General features: G+C 41.1%; 1 protein-coding gene across 1 annotated transcript; it reads right to left on the reverse strand.

Annotated features, from left to right (window-relative positions):
* Positions 1-59: 59 nt before the first annotated feature.
* On the reverse strand, positions 60-9,675 carry LOC110529034 (neuronal acetylcholine receptor subunit alpha-4-like). Its single transcript, XM_036984458.1, has 6 exons — positions 9,648-9,675; positions 7,831-7,982; positions 7,451-7,495; positions 7,238-7,347; positions 1,043-2,393; positions 60-446 (listed from the first exon to the last, which is right to left on the reverse strand). The coding sequence occupies exons 1-6, from the start codon at positions 9,673-9,675 to the stop codon at positions 309-311; spliced, it is 1,824 nt and encodes a 607-aa protein (XP_036840353.1). The 3' UTR covers positions 60-308.
* Between the last annotated feature and the right edge of the window lie 5,735 nt (positions 9,676-15,410).

A 15,410-nucleotide genomic window follows, 5' to 3' on the forward strand; every position in this document is an offset into this window, starting at 1 on the left:
TCACTTTTTATCTACAAATGCCATTTCACAATTAATTAATTAATGAGAAGGTTTCCTGTCCATTGGTCACATCCTCCATGGCCCTGTTCACACTCAGGTCTGCACAACTGATATACAATGCATTTGACACAATGGTTGTCCTTACAACTGATATTTTCTGCACACAAATGTTTACACAAGCATTGTGCAGTGTCTCCACAATGCTTGTGTAATTAATGTTGTGCAGAACAAAATTGTGGCAAGTGAGTTGTTCATCAGTTGTACAACTTGAATGTGCATAGGGTCAATGGCTTCAGAAGTGTTTGGAGTCAGACAGATAGGTCTATCATTCCAGCCAGCCAGGGAGGGACGAAGAGTCCGAGGGTCCCCAGGAGACACACCAAGATGAACAACCACAGAAAGATCCGGTCTAGGACCATAGCCACGTACTTCCACTCCTGCTTCACCTGAATAATGACAGAAATTCGTTTTTAGTTACTTCAAACACAAAATGAATCACTGTTGAAATATTGAATTTGATAGAATTTGTGTTCCTACGGTTCAGGTTGTTCACCATTTAAAAAATAAAAACAATTAACCTTTATATAACTAGGCAAGTCAGTTAAGAACAAATTCTTATTTTCAATGACGGCCTAGGAACAGTGGGTTAACTGCCTGTTCAGGGCAGAACGACAGCTCGGGGATTTGAACTTGCAACCTTCCGGTTACTAGTCCAACACTCTAACCACTAGGCTACCCTGCCACACCATTGAAATACAGTATGCAGCATTGTGCGGCCAAGTCCTGTATCCACTGGCATTCCTAACTGTAAAGCCCGATTGAGTTTTGTGCCATGTACCTTTTTTGATATATTTTAAATAATTATCCGTAGAAATAAACAATATTATCTTCAGCATACAAATTGCTAAAACTGAGGGTGCCCTGACGCACCCTATTCTCTATTTTCAGAGTGCAAATACTGTAGATAAACTGAAGGGGCCTGGGTCTGTGCTCATAGATTTGCCTCCTCAGTTTACATGTTAATGATGAGACCCTTGCTTACAGAGAAGTCGATATCCTCCGAACGGAGGTGGTCTGCGATGTACTGCACACCTTCCATGGCCATCTTCATGGACGGGGATAAGACGAGGAGCCGCTGGTCCTTGGTCATTGCTTTGGCTTCCTTGGCCAGGCCTGAGTGATACTTGCAGACAGCTGAGCAGCTCTGCTTCCTCTCCTCCATCAGGGACGGGTGCTGAGAGAGAGGCCGCTGCATGCCGTTACCCATGGAGGAGACCTCCTCATGCAGGCAGCAGTACTGGATGCTGCGCGAGCGACAGCGGATGCTGGTCTGGGGCTGCTCCCTCTCACCCAGGCCGTACTGTAAGCTGAGGGAACGCATCTTGGGCCTGGCCGCGTGGTGCTTGTCCATGGGCGGGAAGAGAGGGTGGAGGAACAGAGGAGAGCAGCCTGGCTGGGACGAGGTGGTCGGCTCCTCCGGGAGGATGGAGTACTGGCTGGACTTGTCCAGGGGCTGCTGCTGTTGCTGGGGAAGCTTGGGGGGCAGGGAACCCTCCATGGGTCGGCCCAAGAAGAGAGAAGGGGAGCGGGCCAGGATCTCCTGGACCTCCAGCTCAGCCTCCAGCTCACCCCATAGCATGGCCCTCTTCTGCATGGCCTCCGCCAGCCTCTTCTTGTTGTCCTTGACCGCGGCAGGCCGCCGGATGAACAGGAAGCCGGGGACAACGTCCAGGAAGACGCGGCGCACCCAGCGGGGCATGGTGTCCGTGCGCGGCGAGCGGTGGTGTACGTTGAGCACGAAGATGGTGATGCTGATGGAAAGGGTGACAAAGATCATGGTGAAGAGGAGGTACTCCCCGATGAGCGAGATGACCAGCGAGGTGGACGGGATGATCTCGGTAATAAGCAAGAGGAAGACGGTGAGAGACAGCAACACAGAGATACACAGGGTGATCTTCTCTCCACAGTCAGAGGGCAGATAGAACACCAGGACAGTCAGGCAGGAGATCAGCAGACAGGGCACGATCAGATTAATGGTGTAGAACAGCGGTAGTCTTCGGATGATGAAGGAATAGGTGATGTCAGAGTAGACCTCGTGGCAGCACTCGTACTTCTTGATGTTGTAGTTGCCCACGGCGTCCACCAGCACCCACTCGCCACTTTCCCAGTAGTCCATCTGGTCCACATTGCCCGCCATGCTGATTAGGTCGATCTTGGAGCGGTCGTAGGTCCACGAGCCAAACTTCATGGTGCAGTTCTGCTGGTCGAAAGGGAAGAAGGTGACGTCGATGCTGCAGGAGGACTTGTAGATGGCCGGGGGAACCCACTTGATGCGCCCGTCGTGGAACAGGTGGGCCTTGGTCAGGTGGGTCACGGAAAAATCACCATCTGCACTAGAGATAAGAAGGCATGATAGAGCTTGATTATATGTTAAGGAATGGCCTGACAGATTAGACAATTAAGATAAATTGCCCGTCCACTCTCAATGGTAGAAAAGAGTGGCTGTGGCTATATATACAAACATTGTGTTTGTATTGCAGCATGTCCTATTGAAGTCGAATTGCAGTGGGTTCGCCACATAATAAAATATGATTTTATTTAGATATACCAGGGGTACGACACTTAGACTCTTAGTGGAGTGTATTCATGGAAGCCAAGTGAAGCCAAGTGAAGTCAGGCTTCACCCAAAAATTGACATTGAAAAAAATAAGAAAATATACAAAATAATGTATCTTTCGTCTCTTTGTGTTTCATACATTTCCTTCAATTCGCAAGAGGCTGAATATATCTCACCGGAGAAAGCATCCATGCGAATGAAACAGCGCTCCTCTGTCTCTGTATATGTAGCCCATCTATGTCTATGATGTTGCCGCCAGTAGCATAGATTGCAAGGGAAGCCAACGAGCATTTGGCCTCCCTTGAATTTGTTTTATTTTAAAATAATAGCCAATCAGCGTTGAGCTAAACTGAGTGAGCTCAGGTGTGGATGGTCCTTCCATCTTTTAGTCATTGTAGTAGACTTAACATAGGTGATTAGATGATGTTGAAATGGTGCTGGAAAAGTGGAGGCAGGGCTTGTTTTATTTGCGAGTTGCGGTAACTCTCCATGGTTCTAATCAATAGTTGTTTAGTAGTTTGAAAATGTTGGAAACATTAACTTACTTGAACATGCTGTTGTCATGTAACTGTTTGTTGTGTGGACTTCACCAGACAGATGTTTCTCTCTGGTTTTGTGATGAAACAAAGGTGTGGTTGAATTTATTCTGCCACTCTGTCTTCTTATTGTCTCGGCCTTAGGTCTTACATCATGGTTACAAGGCATATGAACTAACAGGTTATAGAGCAAACAACGCAATTATCACAACACAGGTTGTAATATGGAATTTTTCTTGCTTGGCTTCTCCAGTGATTTTACCCATGCAACGCTATTGTTGACTGGCACTGTTGATTGGGCAGGATGATCTTAAAGTGGACTGGGTCAATCAGGTCACTTTAGGGATTATTCTATTTCAGAAATAATGATCTACTGTGGTATTGCCATATTATATTTCCATGACTATGTTGGTATAATACTAAAATCTACCTGTACCTATCATCTAAGATCATAAGAGTTGGTATAAGAAAATATGAACTTTGAACTGTAAAATGGTTTGGTCCATTTCCTGTGAACTTGTTGCATTGCCCATTTTACTTCCTCTTTCCTTCTGCTCTTGTGAGAAGGTTTCCACTAGTTACCACAGTCACAATGTCTATATCGTAATAAATCACGAGAACAAAAATGTGTTTTTTGGTCTTAATTCAAGTTAGGCATAAGGTTAGCAGTGTGGTTAAGGTAAAAAATCTGATTTCTGGGAAATAGGTGGGATTTATGAGTTGGTGTGGTAACTAGTGATGACCTTGTGAAAAGGTATGTATAGTTTCTGCTCTGCTAATTCTGTCATTATATCTGCTAATTATGTCATTAAAAGAGTGACAATATCATTACATGTCCAGTAAAAGAAGTGAAATGTGTTTCCTGTAAACGTTATTCTTACGTTTTGTCTGAATTCTGTTTGTTTAGAATTTTCAATTTGTACACAGTCATAATGGAATGTTCACCGAGCACGAGCTGCTAGCTCTCTGTGTTGTTTTTAGCATTCTATGCTAGCTATACAGCCCAGCATGTTAGCGTTGTGGCTATGCTGTTATTGCTGTTGGTCAAACGAAATGAGTATTCATATTCTCTATGGGCACGGAGTTATATTGTTTTAGGTGAGCAGGGGCGAAAGTAACCGTGCCCATTTTCTCAGATAACACAGAAGCTAGAATGACGTAGTGAAGTCAGCATGTTCCTAATGTGGAGGAGGACCTCCCTGCAAAACAAAACGGTCTAACCTGACCATGTTTCGCCGAGTTATCAACAAAACGTTTTGATGTAAGTAAAAAAACGGACCCGGAGGTGTTTTTAGTTGTAGAGTTGTGTTTAGTTGTTTAAGGTTCCAAACATTTGTAATTTTCTTAACCAATCTAGTGACTAAATGATACCACAGGTTTCAAATATCATTCTAGCTGGTTTTGGCTGTTAGCCTGGGAGAAGTTACAGGAGAGATGGTGGGATGAAAGTAACCCAATGTAAACGGATGACCTAGAATCAAATCAAATAAAACCATTAAGCTCAGGCCAATGTTTCCTCTAGTTCATGTTGCTGTTAGCAAAATATCAACAAGTGACTGAATGTTTGAAAATGATATAAGACATCATTAGAATTATGCCTTAATCAATTGACTTGATGGATCAGTTTCTCACATAAGCTTTTATTGACAGGTTAGTGGTTAAAAATATACACTGAGTGTACAAAACATTAAGAACACCTGCTCTTTCCATGACATAGACTGACCGGGTGAAAGCTATGATCCCTTATTGATGTCCCTTGTTAAATCCACTCATCAGTGTAGATGAAGGGGAGGAGACAAGTTAAAAAATGATTTTTAAGCCTTGAAATAATTGACACATGGATTGTGTATGTGTGCCATTCAGAGGGTGAATGGGCAAGGCAAAATATTTAAGTGCCTTTGAAGGGGGTATAGTAGTAGGTGCCAGGCGCAACGGTTTGTGTCAGGAACTGCAATGCTGCTCGGTTTTTGTTTCAACAGTTTTTTACTGTTTCTATCAAGAATGGTACACCACCCAAAGGACATCCAGACAACTTGATACAACTGTGGGAAGCATTGGAGTCAACATGGGCCAGCATCCCTGTGGATGCTTTCGACACCTTGTAGAGTCCATGCCCCGACAAATTGATGGTGGGGGTGCAACTCAATATTAGGAAGGTGTTCTTAATGTTTTGTACACTCAATGTATATCTTTATAATTCTGTCAAGCCATGGAAATGTGATATGCATGATGACTTTGCTGTTTATGAAGAGAATGAAGACGTTTATTCTATTAGGACGCGAGGAGCGTGCATGACAAGGACAGCTGGAGCACCAGATTTGTAGGGCTAAGCATGAACAGTCATTGAAAATGGTGAAAAACATTTACAACATTCAAAGTAAAGTGAGATGAGAAAATTATGGTTAATAGGCTGTGTTACTCTCGCCCTGCCGGCAGGTACAAAAGTAACGTTGCGGTAGTTCTGTTCTCGGTCTATTTAATTTGAACTCAATTACAATAGAAATGAAATTACAGTTGATAATGGTAGAGGACATACATTGCCTTCAGAATGTATTGAGACCCCTTGACTTTTTCCACATTTTGTTAGGTTACAGCCTTATTCAAAAAAAATTTACATAGTTTTTTTCCCTCATCAATCTACACACAATACCCCATAATGACAAAGCAAAAACAAGTATTCAGACCCCTCACTCAGTATTCGTTGAAGCACCTTTGGCAATGATTACAAACTTGAGTCTTCTTGGGTATGACGCTGCAAGCTTGGCACACCTGTATTTGGGGAGTTTTTCCCATTCTGCTCTGCAGATCCTCTCAAGCTCTGACAGGTTGGATGGGGAGCGTCTCTGCACAGCTATTTTCAGGTCTCTCCAGTGATGTTCGATCGGGTTCAAGTCCAGGCTCTGGCTGGGCCACTCAAGGACATTCAGACACTTGTCCCGAAGCCTCTCCTGTGTTGTCTTGGCTGTGTGCTTAGGGTCGTTGTCCTGTTGGAAAGTCACCCTTCTCCCCAGTCTGAGGTCCTGAGTGCTCTGGAGCAGGTTTTCATCAAGGATTTCTCTGTACTTTGCTCCATTCATCTTTCCCCCGATCCTGACTATTCTCCCAGTCCCTGTTGCTGAAAAATATTCCCACAGCATGATGCTGCCACCACCATGCTTCACGGTAGGGATGGTGCCAGGTTTCCTCCAGACATGATGCTTGGAATTCAGGCCAAAGAGTTCAATCTTGGTTTCATTTGACCAGAGAATCTTGTTTCTCATGGTCTGAGAGTCCTTCAGATGCCTTTTGTCAAACTCCAAGCGGGATGTCATTTGCCTTTTACTGAGAAGTGGCTTCCATCTGTTGCAGAAATGGTTGTCCTTCTGTAAGGTTCCCCCATCTCCACAAAGGAACTCTAGAGCTCTGTCAGTGTGACCATCAGGTTATTGGTCACCACCCTGACCAAGGCCCTTCTTCCCCAATTGCTCAGTTTGGCACAGGTGGACTCCAATCAAGTTGTAGAAACATCTCAAGGATGATCAATGGAAACAGGATGCACCTGAGCTCAATTTTGAGTCTCATAGCAAAGGGTCTGAAATCTTCTGTAAACAAGTTTTTCCTGTTTTTTTATTTTAATACATTTGCAGAAAAATAAATGAACCTGTTTTCTCTTTGTCATTATGGGGTATTGTGTGTAGATTCCTGAATCATTTGTTTTATTTAATACATTTTAGATGAATTCTGTAATGTAACAAAATGTGGAAAAAGTAAACGGTCCTGAATACTTTGCGAAGGCACTGTATATAATTTGTTTGACATAACAAATTGTGTCTGTAGCTCTATTGATCTGAGTAATTAGGGAAAAAAGAAAAGGATCAGGCAGTTTAGACACATGCAACTAATGCCTGTTATGTCTATATATAAAAACAAAAATCCATCCAGACAGAAGTCCATCCTGTACTCTACACACAACACAGAAGGGAACTATTAAACAACTTTTAAAGGTAAGGAATCATGTAAGTAATTTCTTAATATGGGTGAACATTTAGGACATGTTTCAAAGTATATACTTAGCATGCATACTTGGCATTAAAACGTTACATACTTGTTGTAAAGAACTATATCTGGTCTCCAGATTAGATGGGATGGGATGTGCATGGAGGTGACATTCTCGTATTCCTTTGGATTCCAGCAGAGCTTGTAGTCATTCCACTCCTGGAGGAAACAGACCAATAGAAACTCAGTGTGAGCAAATCACACTACAGATACAATAGATCGTTCAGACACAGAAACGTTGTGTCATTTTGATTGGACTCACATGTTTCACCCAGACATTGGTGATCATCATTTGATTTTTCTCATCCTGATTTTGAGAAAAGACAAACAGTATAAAGATGGTTGATGATGGTATGCACCTACTCATTGTAGTATCTGCATAGACAGGCTGGGATTCAGTGAACCCTGTCATAACGATGTTTTCAAAGTGTGTTAGTTCTGACCATGCACTCAAACAGTACAGTCCAGAACCACTGTTTGATTTTATTTGATCTCAAGAAAAAGAGCTACTGTGTAAATGCAGATTTGACTGAATCGACCATTAGTATTCTCCAAACAATAATTAGTCAATTAAAATCAACATTTTTGGCACTCAGGCGTATGCATGGCTTTGAAGGATTTAAAGTTGTATTTCCTCCTCACCACATCAATGAGCTGGGCAATGGACAACCCAAAGTGCACATGCACCACATCAGAGACATTGGCCACAGGGCGTGCCAGTTTGTTGTAATGGCTGAACAGAGTCCTCAGTAGCCTGTCCTCTGCCTGAGCCCGCACCCTGGGGTGGCTACACACTGGAGGAGGAGGAGGAGAAAGGAGGAAGGAAGTCATCATAGAACAGAATAGAACAGAATCATAGTTAACCTCAAATGTTCCCAAAGTATTACTGTTGTTTTCCACATTGGGCTATTTCCTATAAATATATATATTTTTTTATACCCATGTGCAGTTCATATACTTTTAAACAGGACACTAAAATGCTGATTCCATGTATGAGGAACCCAAAGTGTGACCAATAATAAATAAATAAATACTTAACTACAGATACTGTTATCATCAAATAAAATAACATTATTATTTTACTGAATTTAGATGATTAAATGTACTCTAAACTTCAAAATGTCATTAGCAGTCCTTACGATGTAGTAGATGCCTCCAACTATTTGGCAGCATGATTTCTTAAATTGTTATACAGTAAATCACCTGTATACTAAACACAAGACTGAAAGTGGAATCCACATTTAATTAAAACTTTAAGTACTTTGTACAATACATTTGTGTGCATCACAATTATCATAAGGATATCAACAACACATTAGTTTAAAAGGGACTGACCTTGAAAGGGAAGAAGAGACATTAAAATTCCTACAAGAGGATAACACTTGACCGAAGACATTATCTTGACTATGTGAAATTCTTCTTTTACCCAGATTTGAAAACTCTTTCATCTGCTTGCGTCCACTGTTGTCATAAATCAATTACATGTTCACCTTCTGTGCTCTTTCTTCATTTTCATGATGCACTTAAATGATTCAATTGATATCTCTTTTCGCTCTGCGTAAAAAAAAGAGCAAAAGGTTGTCGTGTCCCTTTTGTATGTTGATTTGTTCCTGACGACATTCCTCTGGAATCCAACCTCCTCTTTAGCACATCCTTGGCTGCAGGTGGCACAAAAAATGGACTTCCATCCTCCGTTTCCCTTTGTGCCACCACGCTGTCAGATGGTCCTGTCTCTCTCTGTCCTCTTTAGAAGGTACTGCCTTTCACTCAAACACAAGACAAATGCTGCCAGTCCCTGTCCTCTTTCAACCCAGGACACTTAACCCTAAGGCACTTACACTCTCACTTCAAATGGGTTGGTACATTGTACTGTATTGTATGCGTACCATTATCTATTGAAAACGCATCCCTTAGAATGTGTTTTATCTCTCCATACAATACATATTCATATTTGAAAACATAGATTTTTTAAGTACATGGAAAATTGTATATAAAAAAATATAACATTAGATCATGTATTCAGCAAATGTATTTCCCAGGTCAAAATGGAACTTATGTTGAACTTAATATATTTTTTGTCCATCTTTGCCATCGTGTACAAGATCATCGAGACTGAAAAATTTGCTACTGTACATCAACAATTAGTTATGGCACTAAGTTAAGGCATGTGATTTATTGTCATGATAGGAGTCATGCATATACATTATTATAGTATACCAAGGCTTTCCCTCAGAAAAACAGTGGCATACTAAAGTATTTAATTCGGAGCTCTAGGTGAAAACATCACCGATGAATAAGGAAAAGCAGCTTTGTTTCTCTCAGAGAAGAGGAAGAATGACTAACACCTCCATTTTGTGACACTAGCTGCAGCCTGAGAGTGTGAAATGTCCTCTGGTTTCCCTGGTGATTCTTCACCTCTTGGGTTTGGACGAGAAAACAACACATCTGCACGCACCTACCTGTACGCTTCACTGAAAGTGTGGGCATTTTTTTGTTCAGAAAAATGAATTGTGTAGAACAGGCACGTATTATGAAAATGTTGATAATATTCAACATGTATTATTCTTAAATGTATTGAGAATACTTGGGATATTGCAAAACATATATACATACAGTTGAAGTCGGATGTTTACATACAACTTAGCCAAATACATTTAAACTCAGTTTTTCACAATTCCTGACATTTAATCCTAGTAAATATTCCCTGTCTTAGGTCAGTTAGGTTGACCACATTATTTTAAGAATTTGAAATGTCAGAATAATAGTAGAGAGATTGATTTATTTCAGCTTTTATTTCTTTCATCACATTCCCAGTGGTTCAGAAGTTTACATACACTCAATTAGTATTTGGCAGCATTGCCTTTAAATTGTTTAACTTGGGTCAAACGTTTTGGGTAGCTTTCCACAAGCTTCCCACAATAAGTTGGGTGAAGTTTGCCCCATTCCTCCTGACAGAGCTGGTGTAACTGAGTCAGGTTTGTAGGCCTCCTTGCTCGCACACGCTTTTTCAGTTCTGCCCACAAATGTTCTATAGGATTGAGATCAGGGCATTGTGATGGCCACTCCAATACCTTGACTTTGTTGTCCTTAATCCATTTTTCCACAACTTTGGAAGTATGCTTGGGGTCATTGTCCATTTGGAAGACCCATTTGTGACCAAGCTTTAACTTCCTGACTAATGTCTTGAGATGTTGCTTCAACATATCCACGTACTTTTCCTTCCTCATGTAGCCATCTATTTTGTGAAGTGCACCAGTCCCTCCGGCAGAAAAGCACCCCCACAGCATGATGCTGCCACCCCCACAACATGATGCTGCCACCCCCGTGCTTCACAGTTGGGATGGTGTTCTTTGGCTTGCAAGCCTCCCCCTTTTTCCTCCAGACAAAACAATGGTCATTATGGCCAAACAGTTCTATTTTTGTTTCATCAGACCAGAGGACATTTCTCCAAAAAGTACCATCTTTGTCCCCATGTGCAGTTAGTTGCAAACCGTAGTCTGGCTTTAAGGCAGTTTTGGAGCACTGGCTTCTTCCTTACTGAGCGGCCTTTCAGGTTATGTCGATATAGGACTCATTTTACTGTGGATATAGATACTTTTGTACCCGTTTCCTCCAGCATCTTCACAAGAAACTTTGCTGTTCTGGGTTTGATTTGCACTTTTCGCACCAAAGTACATTCATCTCTAGGAGACAGAATGCGTCTCCTTCCTGAGCGGTATGATGGCTGTGTGGTTCCATGGTGTTTATACTTGCGTACTATTGTTTGTACAGATGAACGTGGTACCTTCAGGCATTTGGAAATTGCTCCCAAGGATGATCCAGCCTTGTGGAGGTCTACCATTTTCTTTCTGAGGTCTTGGCTGATTTCATTTGATTTTCCCATTATGTCAAGCAAAGAGGCATTGAGTTTGAAGGTAGGCCTTGAAATACATCCACATTTACATCTCCAATTGACTCAAATTATGTCAATTAGCCTATCAGAAGCTTCTAAAGCCACGACATCATTTTCTGGAATTTTCCAAGCTGTTTAAAGGCACAGTCAACTTAGTGTATGTAAACTTCTGACCCACTGGAATTGGGATACAGTGAATTATAAGTGAAATAATCTGAGTGTAAACAATTGTTTGAAAAATTACTTGTGTCATGCACAAAGTAGATGTCCTAACAGACTTGCCAAAACTATAGTTTGTTAACAAGAAATTTGTGGAGTGGTTGAAAAACGAGTTTTAATGACTCCAACATAACTGTATGTAAACTTCAGACTTCAACTGTATATCAATTGAACATGTAGTGTGGTTTTAAGTTAACCAAACTGTCAATGCTAGCACTTGTACACTGTGGGTAGTCAAGCAGAACAATACCTGAGAGGGGGGGAAATACTTATTCTTAGAAGACTAGACTGCATTCCACCCATGGGATGTCAGAATTAGCAGAGCAGAAACCAAAATATCGATGAGTCCACTCTACCAAGGCATCTGGGGAGCAGCGGCAGTTTGACTTCCAAGGACACGCTAGAGTGCTTTTCCTCTAAGCTGTTCCACTCATAACAACCCCCACCTACCCACACACATCAAGAAAAATCTAGCATTTGCTTTACTGTATGTTGCAAGTGTGTCAGTGCACCATTTTCGGTTCAAAACAGACCATTTTGTTTAAGATGTGGGTTACTTTTGTGTCATATATATACTGCAAATGTGGCTTCCTACTGCATGTGACTGAAAGTCCTACTGAGTGATGGTATTTTCCAGAGTGGTCACAAGTGCATACGTGTTAAAAAAATAAATACATTTAAAGTGCATTTACGTGTATACAGATGATTCATGTTGGTATGTCTTTGTTTTCCCACATCTTATTTACTCTCTGCCTCCCAATGGTCATTGGCTTAAGATGCTACATGGATGGCCATGTAGTTTTAGTCTATTCTGCATCACTGCACCACCGTGGATGTGTGTGTGTGTGTGTGTTGGTGGGGGGAGGGGGGTTAACAAATCTAAAAAACAAGCTGCTTGTGGTTGATGTAGAATGGTAATTTCTGCATAAAGTAATTCTGAGAATTGTTAATCATTTGACAACAACACAGAATGCAATGTATTTTAAATGTATTTGACAGAAAACAAATATTTGAAAGCAAGCCTGGTGACAGTGAAAGAATGGGCCAAGTTTTTTGTGTTATTGGGTGTTATTAATTTAGCAAAGCCGTGGACATTTAGCTGTAATTCTTTTGCCAGTTTCTCTTAATAGCATTTATACCTGATGCAAATACATAAATACACATGTAGCTACACTACATGGCTTCCCCGAGTAGCTGCATTCTCAAATGTGCAGGACAAAATGTATAACATGACGAAAATGCAGACACTAAGGGCTCCATTTTAACACACCGAACACAAATAAATTATGTAAATCTGTGCTGGCAGTAGTGCTATAGGTTGGGTTTTCACAATCGGAATTATGGGAGCAGTAACTGGTGGTGGCAAGAAAGGGCTGGGTTTTGATGATTAAACAAGTTGAATGTGTGTCGAGGCTAAATATGGTGCCTTCAGAAAGTATTCACACCCCTTGACTTTTTACACATTTTGTTGTGTCACTGCCTGAATTCAAAATGGATTTAAAAAAAATCTCACCCATCTACACACATTAGCCCATAATGACAAAGTGAAACCATGTTTAGAATTTTTAGCAAAGTTTTGCTAATTAAATATAGAAATATCTCATTTACATACAGTACCAGTCAAACATTTGGACACACCTACTCCTTCAAGGGGATTTCTTTATTTGTACTATTTTCTAAATAGAAGAATAATAGTGAAGACATCAAAACTATAAAATAACCCATACGGAATCATGCAGTAACCAAAGAAGTGTTAAACAAATCAAAATATATTTTACATCTGAGATTCTTCAAAGTAGCCACCCTTTGACTTGATGACAGCTTTGCACACTCTTGGCATTCTCTCAACCAGCTTCATGAGGTGGAATGTTTTTCGACTACCACTTTGAAGATGCAAATTATTTTTTTATTGTGAAACAAACAAGAAATAAGACAAAAAAAACAGAAAAATTGAGCGTGTATAACTATTCACTTTAAGTCATACCACAGATTCTCCATTGGATTGAGGTCTGGGCTTTGACTAGGCCATTCCAAGACATTGAAATGTTTCCCCTTCAACCACTCGAGTGTTGCTTTAGCAGTATGCTTAGGGTCATTGTCCTGCTGGAAGGTGAACCTCCGTCCCAGTCTCAAATCTCAGGTTTCCCTTAAGACGTTCCCTGTATTTAGTGCCATCCGTCATTAATTCAATTCTGACCAGTTTCCCAGTCCCTGCCGATGAAAAACATCCCCACGCTTCACTTTGGGGATGCTTTTCTCAGGGTGATGAGAGGTGTTGGGTTTGCGCCAGACATAGCGTTTTCCTTGATGGCCAAAAAGCTCAATTTTAGTCTCATATGACCAGAGTACCTTCTTCCATATGTTTGGTGAGTCTCCCACTTGCCTTTTGGCGAACACCAAATGTGTTTGCTTATTTTTTTCTTTAAGCCATGGGCTTCTTTCTGGTCACTCTTCTGTAAAGCCCAGCTCTGTGGAGTGTACGGCTTAAAGTGGTCCTATGGACAGACACTCCAATCTCTGTTGTGGAGCTTCGTAGCTCCTTCTGGGTTATCTTCGGTCTCTTTGTTGCCTCTCTGATTAATGCCCTCCTTGCCTGGTCCGTGAGTTTTGATGGGCGGCCCTCTCTTGGCTAGTTTGTTATGGTGCCATATTCTTTCCATTTTTTAATAATGGATTTAATGGTGCCCCGTGGGATGTTCAAAGTTTCTGATATTTTTTTTAGAACCCAACCCTGATCTGTACTTCTCCACAACTTTATTCCTGACCTGTTTGGTCTTCATGGTGCCGCTTGCTTGGTGGTGCCCCTTGCTTAGTGGTGCTGCAGACTCTGGGGCTTTTCAGAACATATGAGATCTGAGATCATGTGAGACTTAGATTGCACACAGGTGGACTTTATTTAACTAATTATGTGACTTCTGAAGGTAATTGGTTGCACCAGATCTTATTTAGGGGTTTCAAATCAAAGGGGGTGAATACATATGCACACACCCCTTTTTCATTTTTTATTCTTTAGAATTTTTTAAAATAAGTAATTTTTTAAATTTCACTTCACCAATGTGGATTAAAGAAAAATCCATCAAACAAAATAGAAAAAATGCCAAGGGGGATGAATACTTTTGGAAGGCACTGCATGGGTTACATTCAGATGACTCCCGTGACACTTCTGGGGGTCGTAGAGCAAAACTAAAAACAGAGAGAGAGAGAGAGAGTCGTGAGAGTCTCCCCTTTCCATAGTGGGGTCATATTATACTGAACAAAAATATAAACACAACATGTGAAGTGTTGGTCCCGTTTCATGATCTGAAATAAAAGATCCCACACAAATTGCTTATTCTGTGCACAAATGTATTTACATCCCTGTAAGTGAGAATTTCTCTTTTGCCAAGTTAATCCATCCACCTGACAGATGTGGCATATCAAGATTAAACAGCACGATATGTGTGTTATGCATTTTATGTGTTTTCTTTGTTGTTTTGTTTCCTGTTTGAATCCCAGTAAGAGTAAGCGTTGCTGAGGCAGCGACTAATTGGGGATCCCAATAAATACAATAAATATATCCACTCCTCCCACCTCAGCGCAAGTCAGGTGATGGTAGACAGGTTATTTGCCGAACCTGGCGTAAATGCTGGAAAATGCCAGGGTGTCAGTTTTTACTAACGTCGTTTGAAACTTTCGTCTTCTTAGCACCAGCCAAAAATAGAGCCCTAGGTTGAGGATAATAAAAATGTGTCATCCAAACAGCTGAGATCCAGCAGTGTAAGCATTTTTACACACTCCTCCCGTTGCTTATTCATGCGCTTCTCTGCCCTTTTGTGGTCTACTTGTGTGTATGTACTGACATGTATGTGTAACTGATAGATGCACACATACTCACTACATGTTAATGTTTTTAAATATATGTCAATTGTAAAGGCTTTTGTCTCTGTCTTTTTTGTTAAGTGTCGGACCCCAGTACGACTAGCTGTCACCATTGGCTTCGGCTAATGGTGATCCTAATAAATCAAAATGCATTTCCCAAAAGCTTTACAGCTAACGTCAAATAGTAGAACTTAGCTAAGAATGAAGGAGAGGAAGAAAAGAGCTAGTGGTTGGTGGTCTGATATAAAGTCAT

This window comes from Oncorhynchus mykiss, chromosome 7, assembly GCF_013265735.2.
Source record: "Oncorhynchus mykiss isolate Arlee chromosome 7, USDA_OmykA_1.1, whole genome shotgun sequence".
Lineage (NCBI taxonomy): Eukaryota > Metazoa > Chordata > Actinopteri > Salmoniformes > Salmonidae > Oncorhynchus > Oncorhynchus mykiss.